Consider the following 15218-nt stretch of genomic DNA (forward strand, 5'->3'; position numbering starts at 1 on the left):
CTGGTCCCTCCTGTCCTGCTCCGTGGCAGGGGGTGGCCAGGCTGTCCCCAGGGGGGTCACCCTGTCACCAGCAGCCTGCCCGGGCCGAGGGACACCGACAGCAGCACGGTCACACCTGAGGCCACTTTATTGGAGTCGCCAGGGGCAGGGGGGGGTGAGGTCACTGCACCTCCAGGGCATCTATCACGGCCTGGGTGAAATCCATGGAGGTGGAGTAGCCCCCCATGTCCGCCGTGCGCACCTGCAAGGAGACGGGAGGTTAGGGGGACCAGGAGGGGACCTGCAAAAGCGGGGTCCCCCCGGCCCCAGGCTGGGCTGTGCCACTCTGGGGTTGGGCTCCCTGGAGCCCTCTGCACCCCTAAAGCTCTCCCTGTGCCTTGGGGATCTGTGGAAGGGCTGGTGACCCCTCTGGCCCACACCAGCTTGGGGTACCCCAAAGCCCAGTGCCTTGGGCTCTGGTTCCAGCACTGCCCCCCCAGCTCAGCAGCACCCCAAAAGCTGCCCCGGGTCCCCCCAGGGCAGGGCAGGGCCGGAGGGAAGCGTTGGACCCTTTATTAGCAAAGCAGAATACAGAGCACGACGCGATGGCACGGCCCCGAGCCCCGGCGTGGCACCAGCCTGGGCACAGGGCCCACGGGATCCACTCCCAGCTGTGGCTCAGAGCCCTGCAAGTCCCCGATTCCCACGGATTGGGGGGCACAGGGTGCAGCTCCCCAGCCTGTCCCACATCCGGAGTGTTCTGAGGTCACCCCACGCCTGGAATTGTCCCTGCGTGGGGACCCTGTGCCAGCAGCTGCCAAGGGGGTGGAGGGTGGGCGGTGTCGCCCTGTTTATTGCTGGAAGCTGGATGGGATGGATCCCACGGGAATGGGGTCACAGGGATCCCACAATCACACTGGTCCCACATCCGTAAGGATCCCATGGGAGTGGGGGTCCCACAGTTGTGGTGGTCCCGTGAGAACCCCGCAATTCCATTGGTCCAACGGTCACAACGACCCCGTAGGAATGGGGGTCCCATGGGAATGGGGATCCCACAAAATCCCATTGGTCCAACAGTCAAAATGACCCCATAAGAATGGGGGTCCCACAGTCACAAGGATCCCATGGGAATGGGGTCCCACAGTCACAAGGACCTGTTCTCACAGGGATGTCAATCCAGTAACGGGGAATCCCATGGGAATGGGGGTCCCAGAGCCATGGTGGGTGGTCCCAATGTCCCTAGGAGCTGCCTATGAGTTTGGGGCGCTGCCCCATCCCCCAGAACCACCCCAGTAAACCCCAAAATCCGCACTGGCCGCCTCCTGTGGGGGATGGGGAAAGGTAAAGGGTTCCTGGGCCGCCCTCCTCCCCGGGGGGCACTGGGGGGGTATTTGGGGAGGGGGCCGAGGCGCTGGGGGAGCTGCTGGGGGTCCTAAGCCCCATAGTTGGGGTGCAGGTTGTCAATGACGGACTTGACGAAGTCGGAAGTGGTGGAGTAACCGCCCAAGTCCCGAGTCCGGACCTGCAAATCCAACAGAGGGAGGGGAGAAACGGGGGAAAGGCCGTGGTGAACGGAGGGAACGGCTGGGACAGGGACAGGACAGCAGAGAGAGAGACAGCAGGACCCTGCACAGCCCTGCCAGGACCTGCCGGGGGGCTGTGCAACACCCCTGAGAGCCCTGCCAGGACCTGGGGCAGGAATGGGGCTGTGCAACACCCCTGAGAGCCCTGCCAGGACCTGGGGCGGGAATGGGGCTGTGGGATGTCCCTGAGAGCCCTGCCAGGACCTGGGGCAGGAATGGGGCTGTGGAACACCCCTGAGAGCCCTGCCAGGACCTGCACAGGGGCTATGGAATGTCCCTGAGAGCCCTGCCAGGACCTGCGGTGGGAATGGGGCTGTGGGATGTCCCTGAGAGCCCTGCCAGGACCTGGGGCAGGAATGGGGCTGTGGAACATCCCTGAGAGCCCTGCCAGGACCTGGGGCGGGAATGGGGCTGTGGAACATCCCTGAGAGCCCTGCCAGGACCTGCAGGGGGGCTGTAGAACATCCCTGAGAGCCCTGCCAGGACCTGGGGCGGGAATGGGGCTGTGGAGGATCCCCCAGCCCTGCCAGAAGTCCCTCCCCTGCCAGGACGTGATCACAGGGGCTGGACACAGCTGTGGGCTTGGGACTGTAGCTGGAGAGAGGAGAGGAACCAAGAATTCCAGCTGGGAAGAGGAGAGGAACCAAGAATTCCAGCTGGAAAGAGGAGAGGAACCAAGAATTCCAGCTGGGAAGAGGAGAGGAACCAAGAATTCCAGCTGGAAAGAGGAGAGGAACCAAGAATTCCAGCTGGGAAGAGGAGAGCAGCCAGAGAATGAGACCCAGGCACCACCAGCCCTACCCACTGTCCCGCACTCACTTTTCCACCTTTGATCACCTTCTTCACCGCGTCCGAGATCATGTTGGAGTGGTATTCCAGGCTGGAAAAGAGGGGGGAGCAGGGGGTCAGCCCCTCAGAAGCCCCCCCAGACCCCCCCTTTGGAGCCCAGCACGTACTTGAGGTGCCGCAGCATGTTGGAGGCCGAGAGCAGCATGGCCGTGGGGTTGGCGATGTTCCTGCCCACGGCCTGGGCGAAGGGGTGCCGGGCTCCCTGTGGGACACAGGGCACGGTGACAGGGTCATGCCACCCTGCCAGCCTTGGGAATTCTCCTCTGGAACGCCCCTGGAACGCCCCCTCCTCACCAGCTCGAACACGGCGTACTCGGCGCTGTAGCTCTCGCCGGGCACGACGCCGGCGCCGCCCACCAGCCCCGCGGCCAAGTTGTCCACGATGTTCCCGTAGAGGTTGGGCATCACCAGGACGTCGAACTGGTAGGGATTCTGCACCAGCTGGGGTGGGAATGGGAATGGGAATGGGGCAGTGAGGCCTGGAACAGCTCAGCCCCACCCTGGGACAGGGAGCAGAGCCCAGGCTGGATGAGCTCCGAGGTGTCTCCAACCCAAATCATTCCATGGCACAACTGCCTGGAGCGGCAGCGATGGGACTGGGGGAGTTTTTGGGGATATAAAGAGGAATTTTTAGGGATAGGAACACGCCCAGCCCCGGTCCCCAGCCCTGATGAGCTGAATTCCCCCCAGGAGCAGCACTGGGATGGCCCTGGAGGGCAAGGCCAGGTGGGACAGAGCTGGGAATGTTGGGAATGCTGGGAGAGCTCCTGCCCAGCACTGGGACAACCCTGGGGCCAGGGGGGCTCGGTGTGCCCAGGCTTGGAGGCTCCTCGAGGTGGGGGTGGGAAGGAACCAGGGACAGGGACAAGGGATGGGGACACAGGGGCGTGGCCAGCCCCGGGGTGTGGCCCTGGGGGCGTGGCTCACCTGCATGCAGCAGTTGTCGATGATCATGGTGTCGAATTTGATCTTGGGGTACAGCTCAGCCACCTCCTTACAGCACTGCAGGAACAGCCCATCCCCCAGCTTCCTGCACAGGGAACACCGGGACGGGTCGGGGGACAGCAGGGACATCCCAGAGGCTGCAGGGATGCAGCAGGAACTGCAGGGATGCAGCAGGAACTGCAGGGATGCAGCAGGAACTGGGATGTGTGACACCATCTGGGGCTCCTCATGCTGCTTCTCCCCCCCTCTCCCTGATGGGAAGGGGATTTGTCCCAGGTGGGAGGTGCAGGAGGAGCTGTCCAGGTGCTCCCATCAATGATTCCAGAGTTTGGGATTCTGCAGGGATGACCCCAAGCCAATGATCCCACAATCCATGGGGAGATGCTGCCCTGGGAATATCTGGACAGTGATTGATCAATGAATCTGATCAGCAGCAGCTGCAGGTCTGTGTCCTGCTCACTCCTGGCTGGGAGCAGTGTGAGGGAAAAGCCCCAGTGCCAGGGAACTCCTGATCTCCCTCACTCCAATCCCCAATGTTCAACCTGGCCTTGGGCACTGCCAGGGATCCAGGGGCAGCCACAGCAAATCTGGGAATTCCAGCCCAGCCCCTCCCCACCCTCCCAGACAGGAATTCCTTGCCAAGATCCCAGCCCAATCTCCCCTTTCCCAGTGGGAGCCATTCCCTGGCTCCTGTCCCTCTGTCCCTTGTCCCCAGTCCCTCTCCAGCTCTCCTGGAGCCCCTCCCGGCCCTGCAAGGGGCTCTGAGGATTCCTTGGAGCTTTTTCCTCTCCAGGGGAACATTCCCAGCTCTCCCAGAGCAGAGAGGCTCCAGAATCCTGGAATGGTTTGGGTGGAGAGGGACCTTGAAGTTCATTGATTCCATGGGCAGGGACACCTTCCACCATCCCAGACTGCTCCAGCATGGCCTGGGACACCGCAGGGATCCAGGGGCAGCCACAGCAAATCTGGGAATTCCATCCCAGCCAGCAATTCCTTGCCAAGATCCCATCCCAGCCCGATGTCTCTTTTTCCCCCTGGAAGCCCTTTCCCCTCTCCTGCCACTCCCAGGTGTCCTGGAGCCCTTCTGGGCACCGGCAGCTCACGCTGAGGTCACACCGCTCCTGCAGTGACCTGGGCAGGGCCGAGGGCCACTCCCTGAGGGGACAGCGGGGTGACAGTGACACTCACATGATGTTGGCCTTGTGCACAGCTGTCACCTTGGCCCGGCCCTTCTTGGTGGCGTAGTCGAAGGCGAACTTGGCGATGCGCTGGGACTTGGCCCTGGTGATGATCTTCAGGCACTCGATCACCCCCTTGACACTCTGGGGGGACAGCGGGGTCACAGCCAGGGCAGGGCCAGCCCGGCCTGTCCCTGACACCTTCCTGCCCTGGGCTCTCCTCCCTTCCCTCTCCTTATAATAATTTATATTTGTATTTGTATTTATATTTATATTTATAATCATAATCTCTTCCCTTCATTATTATTATTATTATTATTATTATTATTATTATTATTATTATTATGCCACCCTAACCTGTCCCTGACACCTGTCCTGCCCTGGGCTCTCCTCCCTTCCCTCTCCTTATAATAATTTATATTTATATTTATATTATTACTATTATTATCATAATCTCTTCCCTTCCCTCTCATTATTATTATTATTATTATTATTATTATTATTATTATTATTATTATTATTATTATTATCTCTTCCCTTCCCTCTCCTTATCATCATATTTATTATTACTATCATCATTATAATTATCTTTACCATTATTACTACCATTACCATTATTATTAGTTATTAACATTCACATTTCTTATGTGTTATATGTATTATTATATCTATTATTCTTACAATTATTTATATTTATTATTCCTATAATCATGATTTTTTTCGATTAAATATTTCTTATCATTATCATTTTGTTCCAATTACTATATATTTCTTATCATCATTTTGTTTCAATTATTGAATTGTTCTCATCATCATCATTTTGTTTCAATTATTGAATTGTTCTTATAATAATCATCATTTTGTTTCAATTATTGAATTGCTCTTATCATAATTTTGTTTCAATTACTGAATTGTTCCTATCATAATTTTGTTTCAATTACTGAATTTTTCTAATCATCACAATTATGTTTTAATTATGGAATTGTTCTCATCATCACCATTCTGTTTCAATTATTGATTTGTTCTAATCTCAACCCAGGTTTGCCTTTTCTGTCCAGTTCTCCTCCCCACCGTGTCCCATTCCTGGCCAGGGTTAGCCCAGGACAAGATCCACGTGCCACTGTCCCTTTGTCCAGGCTTTGTCCCCCTGCAGCCACCCCAGTCCTCCCTGGGGCTGGGTGGGTTCCTATCCCAAAATATTCCCCCAATTCCATTGCTCCAGGCAGGTCCCAGGGTGCTGAGCAGGGAATCAGGGAATCATGGAATGAGCTCGGAGCTCATCCCACCCCACCCAGGGACGCCTCCCACAGTCCCAGGTGGATCCAAATCCATCCAGCCTGGCCTGGGACACCATCCAGGGATGCTCTGGGAATTCCAGCCAGGAATTCCTTGCCAAGATCCCAGCCCAATCTCCCCTTTCCCAGTGGGAGCCATTCCCTGGCTCCTGTCCCTCTGTCCCTTGTCCCCAGTCCCTCTCCAGCTCTCCTGGAGCCCCTTCAGGGACTCTGAGGATTCCCTGGAATTTTCCCTTCTCCAGGGGAACATTCCCAGCTCTCCCAGAGCAGAAGAGCTCCAGAATCCTGGAATGGTTTGGTTTGGAAAAGACCTGAAATCCATCCAACCCCACCCCATCCATGGGCAGGGACACCTCCCACTGTCCCAGGTGGCTCCAACCTGGCCTTGGACATTCCCAGGGATCCAGGGGCAGCCACAGCAAATCTGGGAATTCCATTCCAGCCATGAATTCCTTGCCAATCTCCCCTTTCCCAGCAGGAATCCATTCCCTGTGTCCTGTCCCTCCATCCCTTGTCCCAGTCCCCTTCAGGGGCCCATTCCCAGCTCTCCAGGCCGGCCCCACCTCGTGCTCCAGGGAGCTGTACTCGCCCTCGGTCTGCTCGCGGATGATCACCAGGTCCAGGTTGTTGTGCCTGGTCTGGTAGCCCGGGAGGCTCTTCACGTGCACCACGTTGGCAAACAGGTCCAGCTTCCTCCTGAGGGGACACGCTGGTCACCCGGGCTGCTCCAGGGTCACCTGGGCCGCTCTGGGGTCACCCAGGGTGCTCCAGGGTCACCCGGGCTGCTCCGGGGTCACCTGGGCTGCTCCGGGGTCACCTGGGCTGCTCCGGGGTCACCTGGGCTGCTCTGGGGTCACCCAGGGTGCTCCGGGGTCACCTGGGCTGCTCCGGGGTCACCCAGGCTGCTCTGGGGTCACCCAGGCTGCTCCAAGGTCACCCAGGCTGCTCCGGGGTCACCCGGGCTGCTCTGGGGTCACCCAGGGTGCTCCAGGGTCACCTGGGCTGCTCCAGGGTCACCCAGGGTGCTCCAGGGTCACCTGGGCTGCTCTGGGGTCACCCAGGGTGCTCCAGGGTCACCTGGGCTGCTCCGGGGTCACCCAGGGTGCTCCAGGGTCACCTGGGCTGCTCCGGGGTCACCCAGGCTGCTCCGGGGTCACCCAGGCTGCTCCAGGGTCACCCAGGGTGCTCCAGGGTCACCTGGGCTGCTCTGGGGTCACCCGGGCTGCTCTGGGGTCACCCAGGGTGCTCCAGGGTCACCCAGGGTGCTCCGGGGTCACCCAGGCTGCTCCGGGGTCACCCAGGGTGCTCCAGGGTCACCCAGGGTGCTCCGGGGTCACCTGGGCTGCTCTGGGGTCACCCAGGGTGCTCCAGGGTCACCTGGGCTGCTCTGGGGTCACCTGGGCTGCTCCGGGGTCACCCAGGGTGCTCTGGGGTCACCCAGGGTGCTCCGGGGTCACCCAGGCTGCTCCAGGGTCACCCAGGGTGCTCCAGGGTCACCCGGGGTGCTCTGGGGTCACCTGGGCTGCTCTGGGGTCACCCAGGGTGCTCCAGGGTCACCTGGGCTGCTCTGGGGTCACCTGGGCTGCTCCGGGGTCACCCGGGGTGCTCTGGGGTCACCTGGGCTGCTCTGGGGTCACCCGGGCTGCTCTGGGGTCACCTGGGCTGCTCCGGGGTCACCCAGGGTGCTCCAAGGTCACCCGGGGTGCTCCGGGGTCACCCAGGGTGCTCCGGGGTCACCCAGGGTGCCCCGGGGTCACCTGGGCTGCTCCGGGGTCACCCAGGCTGCTCCAAGGTCACCCGGGGTGCTCCGGGGTCACCCAGGGTGCTCCGGGGTCACCCAGGGTGCCCCGGGGTCACCTGGGCTGCTCCGGGGTCACCCAGGCTGCTCCAAGGTCACCCGGGGTGCTCCGGGGTCACCCGGGCTGCTCCGGGGTCACCCGGGCTGCTCCAGGGTCACCCGGGCTGCTCCGGGGTCACCCGGGCTGCTCCAGGATCACCCAGGGTGCTCCAGGGTCACCTGGGCTGCTCCAGGGTCACCCAGGGTGCTCCAAGGTCACCCGGGGTGCTCCAGGGTCACCCAGGCTGCTCCAGGGTCACCCAGGCTGCTCCGGGGTCACCCGGGCTGCTCCGGGGTCACCGCGTCCCCTCTGAGCACTGGGGACACACCCCTGCAGGAGCCCAGGGTGAGCAGGGACAGCTCCCGGCCATGGATCATCCCCCAGGAGTTTGCTTCCCAATAACTTACATTGCTTATATTCCCAATAACTAATGTTGCTTCCCAATAACTCATTAATTATTAATTAATGGGTGATAAGTTCTGGGATCCACCCCACGTTCTCCAGAACTTCCAGGGAAGCCGGATCAGTCAGCAGGGACAGCTCTTGGCCATGGATGGTGCTTCAAGAGTTTTGCTTCCCAATAATTTATTAATAAATAATTAATGGTTTTTGGTGGTTTTTTTTGTTTTTTTTTTTTTTTTTTCCCAGTGACTGTCCCCTCCAAGTCCCAAGGAACACAGCTTCCCTCTGCAGGACCCCACGGTGAGCAGGGACAGCTCCCATCCATGGATCATCCCCCAGGAGTTTTGCCTCTCAATAACTCATTAATTATTAATTAACGGGCAATAAGTTCTGGAATCCACCCCACGTTCTCCAGAACTTCCAGGGAAGCAGGATCAGTCAGCAGGGACAGCTCCTGGCCATGGATCATCCCCCAGGAGTTTTGCCTCCCTATAACTCATTAATTAATAATTAACGGGGTTTTCCCAGTGATGAGTTCTGGGATCCACCCCAGCTTCTCCAGAACTTCCAGGGAAGCAGGATCAGTCAGCAGGGACAGCTCCAGACCACAGAGTTTTGCCTCCCAATAGTTCATTAATTAATAATGACATTAATAATAACATTAATCAATGTTTTCTTCCCCAAGGACTGTCCCCTCCAAGTCCCAGGGGACACAGCTGGGGCCACCCCCCTCTGCAGGACCCCTCAGGGTCCCACTGAAGGTTTTGTTTCCCAGCCCACACAAAAATCCCTCAGCCTCTTCCTCTCCCCCGTAACTCATTAATGATTAATTAATTAATTTCCCTCACCTGAGCCTCATGTCATAGGACGCCAGGTCTCCCTTGTACTCCATGGGTGTGTGGATCTTCCCTGCAGGACACGGAGTGGGGTCAGGATATGGGGGAATTGTCCCAGTATCCCATAAAAACCTCCCCTGGTGCAGCCTGAGGGGTCAGCACTGCCTCAGGGCTGGTGGCAGGACAGGGACAAGGACAGGGACAAGGCCACGTTCCCTAGGTGCTCACCAATGAGGGCCACCTTGCTCTCCTTCATGGAGTCCACCACCCGATCCAGCTTCTCCTCGGACGCCGTGTTCTGCACCTCGCTCAGGTGGTGCTCGTCGAAGATCACGGGGACATTGCCAGCCTGGCACGGGGACAGGGCCACCCTCGGTCACCTGGCACCCTCAGGGACACCACAGGGGGACACGGAGCCCTGAGCCAGCCGGGGCCGTGCTCGGGGACAGGAGGGAACTGGGGTCACCCCAGTGCCACTGGAACAGTGACACTGATGGCATCAGAGGATACTTCCCTTGGGAAAACCCTCTGAGGTGCCCCCAGCACTGCCAAGGATGTCCCCAAGTGTCACACCCACAGGGCTGGTAAATCCCTCCAGGGATGGGGATTCTCCTTGGAGAGCCATTTTTAGTAGGAATTCTCCCAATATCCCAGATTATCCCAAATCCAATTATCCCAATTCCCTCCAGGAACGGGGACCCACGCTCTGCCCGTGGGCAGCACCAGTGGGGACAGAGGGCACAGGGACACACGAGGATGCTCAGGAACACTCAGGGACACACAGGGACACTTAGGGACACTCAGGGACATGCAGGGACACACAAGGATGCTCAGGGACACTCAGGGACACTCAGAGACAGTCAGGGACACGCAGGGACACACGAGGATGCTCAGGGACACTCAGGGACACACAGGGACACTCAAGGACATTCAAGGACACTTAGGGATCCTGAGGGAAACACAGGGACATTTAGGGACACGCAGGGACACAGAAGAACTCAGAGGGACACAGAGGAACTCAGGGACATGCAGAGACACTCAGGGACACACAGGGACACTCAGGGACACTCAAGGACATTTAGGGACACTCAGGGACGCTCAGGGACACTCAGGGACATGCAGGGACTCACAGGGACATGCAGGGACGTTCAAGGACACTCAGGGACACACAGGGGCATGCAGGAACACTCAGGGATGTTTACGGACACTCAGGGATGTTTAGGGACACTCAGGGACACACAGGGACACTAAGGGATGTTTGGGGACACTCAGGGACACACAGGGACACGCAGGGACACACAGGGATGTTTAGGGACACTCAGGGACACTCAGGGATGTTTAGGGACACTCAGGGACACTAAGGGATGTTTAGGGACACTCAGGGACACACAGGGACACTCAGGGATGTTTAGGGACACTCAGGGACATGCAGGAACACACAGGGACACTCAGGGACACTCAGGGATGTTTAGGGACACTCAGGGACACGCAGGGATGTTTAGGGACACTCAGGGATGTTTAGGGACACTCAGGGACACTCAGGGACACTTAGGGACACTCAGGGACACACAGGGATGTTTAGGGACACTCAGGGGCACGCAGGGACACACAGGGACACTCAGGGATGTTTAGGGACACTCAGGGATGTTTAGGGACACTCAGGGACACTCAGGGATGTTTAGGGACACTCAGGGATGTTTAGGGACACTCAGGGACACTCAGGGATGTTTAGGGACACTCAGGGATGTTTAGGGACACTCAGGGACATGCAGGGACACTCAGGGACACTCAGGGATGTTTAGGGACACTCAGGGAAGTTTAGGGACACTCAGGGACACTCAGGGATGTTTAGGGACACTCAGGGACATGCAGGGACACTTAGGGACACTCAGGGATGTTTAGGGACACTCAGGGATGTTTAGGGACACTCAGGGGCACGCAGGGACACTCAGGGACACTCAGGGCCAGCTGCTGCTGGTGTCCCCTGGCCGTACCTTGAAGACCTCCTTGACGGCGTGCATGAGCTCCGGGCCCACGCCGTCCCCCGGCAGCATTGTCACCTGGAATGTCCCCTCAGCCCTGTGGGACTGCGGACACACGGCGGGGTCACCCCAAAGCCAGCCCCAAACCGGGCCAAAGGGACCCCCTGGGGAGCTGGGCCACGCCACAGCCACAGGGACACGGAGCTTTCTGGGGTCACGGAATGTTTGGGACGGGAAAGCCCTGGGGTCCCCGAGGCCACCACTGATCACGTCCCCAAGTGTCACATCCCCGGGGCTGGGAAATCCCTCCAGGGATGGGGACTCCTCAGCTGGGCAGGGCTGGACAGCCCTTGCCAGGAGGAAAATTCCCACAATGTCCCCCAGGGACCCTCCCCAAGTGACCCCTGGGGACATCCAAACCTCTCCTGGCACAGCTTGGGGCCGTGTCACTTTGTCCTGTCCCTGTTCCCCACGCCCCTGGCTGTCCCCTCCTGGCAGGAGTTGTGCAGAGCTGCCCTGATCCCCCTTTTCTCCAGGCTGAGCCCCTTCCCCAAATCCATCCCTGCCCTGGGCACACTCCAGGTGCTGTCCTGAGGGGCCAAGGCCAGCCCAGGATGGACATGTCACTCCCTGTCCCTGTCCCGAGGCCACCCCGGCGGTGACAGCAGCCCCGAGCACACCCGACACCAGGAGAGAGCTTGCCCTGCTCAGCACTTCCAGAAATAACCTGTCCCTCTGCCCAGCGGGATTGCTGAGAGCTCCCCGTGCTCCTAAACCCCTTAATTCCTTCTCCCTGCCCTCAGGATCCCATGGAATTTTGGACAGCCATTTTTAGCAGGAATTTCCCCAAAATCCCTCCCAAATCTCTCTGGAGATGGGGACTCCCCCTTCTTTCTTCCAGAAGGAATTTCCCCAATATCCCAGCACAGCCCGGTGCTCCTAAATCCCCTCATCCCTGCCCTCAGGAGCTCCTGGAATTTTGAACAGCCATTTTTAGAAGAAATATCCCCAATATCCAACCCAAATCTCTCTGGAAATGGGGACTCCCCACTTCTCTTTCCAGGAGGAATTTCCCCAATATCCAACCCCATATCCCAGCACAGTCTGGTGCTCCTAAACCACTTAATTCCTTCTCCCTGCCCTCAGGATCCCATGGAATTTTGGACAGCATTTTTAGCAGGAATATCCCCAAAATCCCTCCCAAACCTCTCCAGGGATGGGAACTCCCCATTTCTCTTCCCAGGAGGAATTTTTCCAATATCCCAGCACAGCCTGGTGTTCCTAAATCCCCTCACTCCTTCTCCCAGCTCTCAGGAGCTCCTGGAATCTTGGACAGCCATTTTTAGCAGGATTTTCCCCACAAATCTCTCCAGGGATGGGGACTCCCCCCTGTTCTTTCCAGGAGGAATTTCCCCAATATCCCAGCACAGCCTGGTGTTCCTAAATCCCTTAGTTCCTTCTCCCTGCCCTCAGGAGCTCCTGGAATGTTGCCCAAGCCCATTTTGGTGGCCCAGCCCACCAGTGATCACTCCTGGGATGTTCCACCATCCCTTCCCACTGCTCCCACCTTCCCCAGCCCAAATTCCCAGCTGGGAGCTGCTCCCAGCCCAGGGAATTCCCTGCCAGCACTGCCAGGAGCCAGGGAAGCTCCAAAATCCCTTTTGGGGATGGGGAAGGAAGGAGGGAAAGCTGAGAGTCACAGGCTGGGAGCTTTAAATAAGCTGGAATCGAATGTCCAGGGCACAGGTGGTGAAATGTCAGGAGGCAGAGCTGAGGGAAGGGCAGCGCCTCAAGGTCACACTCAGGGCTGAGCCCTTCCCTCAGACACACTTCCCATGGAATCAGGGAATTCCCGCCTGGGAAAAGCCTCAGAGACCCCCCCCCAGCACCGCCAGGGCCACCACTGGCCATGTCCCCAAGTGCCACCACCCCAGGGATGTCAAACCCCACCAGCCACGGGGACGCCAGCACCGCCCGTGCCAAGAAGGAATCCTCCCAACATCCCACCCAAACCTTTTCCCCTTGTTCCCGACCCCCCCCTCCTCCTGTCAGGGAGTTTTGGGGGGTCAGATTTTCCCCCCTGAGCCTCCTTTGCGCCCCCCAAATCCCCCCAGCCCCTGCTCACCTTGGCCTGGGCTTGCTGCAGCAGCGTGGCCGAGGTGCCCAGCCCCCGCCACACGCCGAGGCTCTGGGCACGCAGGAGACCCTGGGGGTCAGAGAGCCCCGTCACGGGGTGCCCCCCACCCCCAAAGTCCTCCCCAGCCCCAAAATGTCACCCCCGAAATGACACCCCCGCCCTCCCCAAACACAGCCTGAACCTCCCCCAGCCCCGAAATGAACCGCCCGGCCCTCAGCTCACACTCTGCTCCAGACTGACCCCCCAGACCCGTCTGACCCCCCCCAGACCCTTCCGACCCCTCACGGACCCCCCCAGACCCGTCTGACCCCTCACTGAACCCCCAACCCTCACTGACCCCCTCAAACCCTCACTGACCCCCCCAGACCTCACTGACCCCTCACGGACCCCTTCAGCCCTCACTGATCCCTCACGGACCTCCCCAGACCCGTCTGACCCGCCCCAGCCCTCACTGACTCCCCCCAGATCCTTCCGACCCCTCACTGAACCCCCCAGACACCTCTGACCCCTCACTGAACCCCCAACCCTCACTGACCCCCTCAAACCCTCACTGACCCCTCACGGACCCTCCCAGACCCGTCTGACCCCTCAAACCCTCACTGACCCCTCACGGACCCCTCAACCCTCACTGACCCCTCAGCCCTCACTGACCCCCTCAAACCCTCACTGACCCCTCACGGACCCCCTCAAACCCTCACTGACCCCTCACGGACCCCTCAACACTCACTGACCCCTCACGGACCCCCTCAAACCCTCACTGACCCCTCACGGACCCCTCAACACTCACTGACCCCTCACGGACCCCCTCAAACCCTCACTGACCCCTCACGGACCCCTCAACACTCACTGACCCCTCACGGACCCCCTCAAACCCTCACTGACCCCTCACGGACCCCTCAACCCTCACTGACCCCTCAGCCCTCACGGACCCCCTCAAACCCTCACTGACCCCTCACTGACCCCTCAAACCCTCACTGACCCCTCAAACCCTCACTGACCCCTCACTGACCCCTCAGCCCTCACTGACCCCTCACGGACCCCCCCAGCCCTCACTGACCCCTCACCCCTCACGGCCCACTGAAGGATGAGGTCAGCCGCCGTTTGACCTCCCTGACCCTGCCCGGCCCCTCTAACCCGTATCCCACCCCAGGGCGATGTCCGCCCTCGTTCCGTGCCCTCAGCCCGCCCGGCTGAGCCCGCTGTCCCCTCACCGCCCCGTGTCCCGCCCGCCCCTCACCGCCGCCGCCGCCCGGCCCGCGCTGAGCGCCGCCATCTTTGCGAGCCCACAACGCACCGCGGCACGGCGCGGGGCACGTGACGTCAAAGGGGCGGGGCCTCGCCGGACTCGCGGCGCCCCCTGCCGGACGAGCGGGACAGCGCGGGGACGGGAACCCCGGGGACCCCCAGTGTCCCCTCAGTGTCCCCCCAGTGTCCCCTGGGACCCCCCCAGTGTCCCCTCAGTGTCCCCCCAGTGTCCCCTCAATGTCCCCCCAGTGTACCCTCAATGTCCCCCCAGTGTCCCCTCAATGTCCCCTGGGACCCCCCCAGTGTCCCCTCAGTGTCCCCCCAGTGTCCCCCGGGGAACCCCCAGTGTCCCCTCAGTGTCCCCCCAGTGTCCCCCGGGGAACCCCCAGTGTCCCCTCAGTGTCCCCCCAATGTCCCCTCAATGTCCCCCTGGGACCTGCCCAATGTCCCTTCAATGTCCCCTGGGAACCCCCAATGTCCCCTCAATGTCCCCCTGGGACACCCACAATGTCCCTCCAATGTCCTCCTTCCTGGGACCCCCCCGATGTCCCCTCAGGGACCCCCAATGTCCCCCCAACAACCCCCACAATGTCCCCTCAAGTGACCCTTGGGGACACGCAGTGACCTCCCCCTCCAGCCCCCTGGAACCGCTCCTGCACCCCCGCTGTGTCCCCAACTGTCCCCTGCCACCCTCCGCGGTGTCCCCAGGGCCCCCTTGGTGACACAGGTGACATAGGTGGCACAGGTGGCACAGATGGCACAGGTGGCACAGGTGGCACAGGTGACACACAGGTGACACAGGTGGCACAGGTGATATAGGTGGCACAGGTGACACAGGTGACACACAGGTGACACAGGTGGCACAGGTGACAGGTGACACAGGTGGCACAGGTGACACAGGTGGCACAGGTGACACAGGTGACAGAGGTGACAGAGGTGACACAGGTGG

The 15218-nt window shown here is 59.9% G+C and overlaps 1 protein-coding gene across 2 annotated transcripts; it reads right to left on the bottom strand.

Annotated features, from left to right (window-relative positions):
- Window positions 1-109: 109 nt before the first annotated feature.
- Window positions 110-14337, bottom strand: IDH3B (isocitrate dehydrogenase (NAD(+)) 3 non-catalytic subunit beta). 2 transcript variants are annotated; one of them, XM_053975515.1, is made up of 12 exons: window positions 14262-14337; window positions 13013-13093; window positions 10900-10992; window positions 9134-9254; window positions 8918-8978; window positions 6393-6525; window positions 4545-4678; window positions 3339-3441; window positions 2706-2852; window positions 2519-2613; window positions 2382-2442; window positions 110-241 (listed from the first exon to the last, which is right to left on the bottom strand). In XM_053975515.1, the coding sequence occupies exons 1-12, from the start codon at window positions 14295-14297 to the stop codon at window positions 161-163; spliced, it is 1146 nt and encodes a 381-aa protein (XP_053831490.1). In that variant the 5' UTR covers window positions 14298-14337; the 3' UTR covers window positions 110-160. The 2 variants fall into 2 exon arrangements, with proteins under 2 accessions (XP_053831490.1, XP_053831489.1); XM_053975514.1 differs by lacking the exon at window positions 110-241 and adding an exon at window positions 537-1501.
- Between the last annotated feature and the right edge of the window lie 881 nt (window positions 14338-15218).

The sequence above is a fragment of the Vidua macroura genome, chromosome 4 (assembly GCF_024509145.1).
Source record: "Vidua macroura isolate BioBank_ID:100142 chromosome 4, ASM2450914v1, whole genome shotgun sequence".
Taxonomy (NCBI): Eukaryota; Metazoa; Chordata; class Aves; order Passeriformes; family Viduidae; genus Vidua; species Vidua macroura.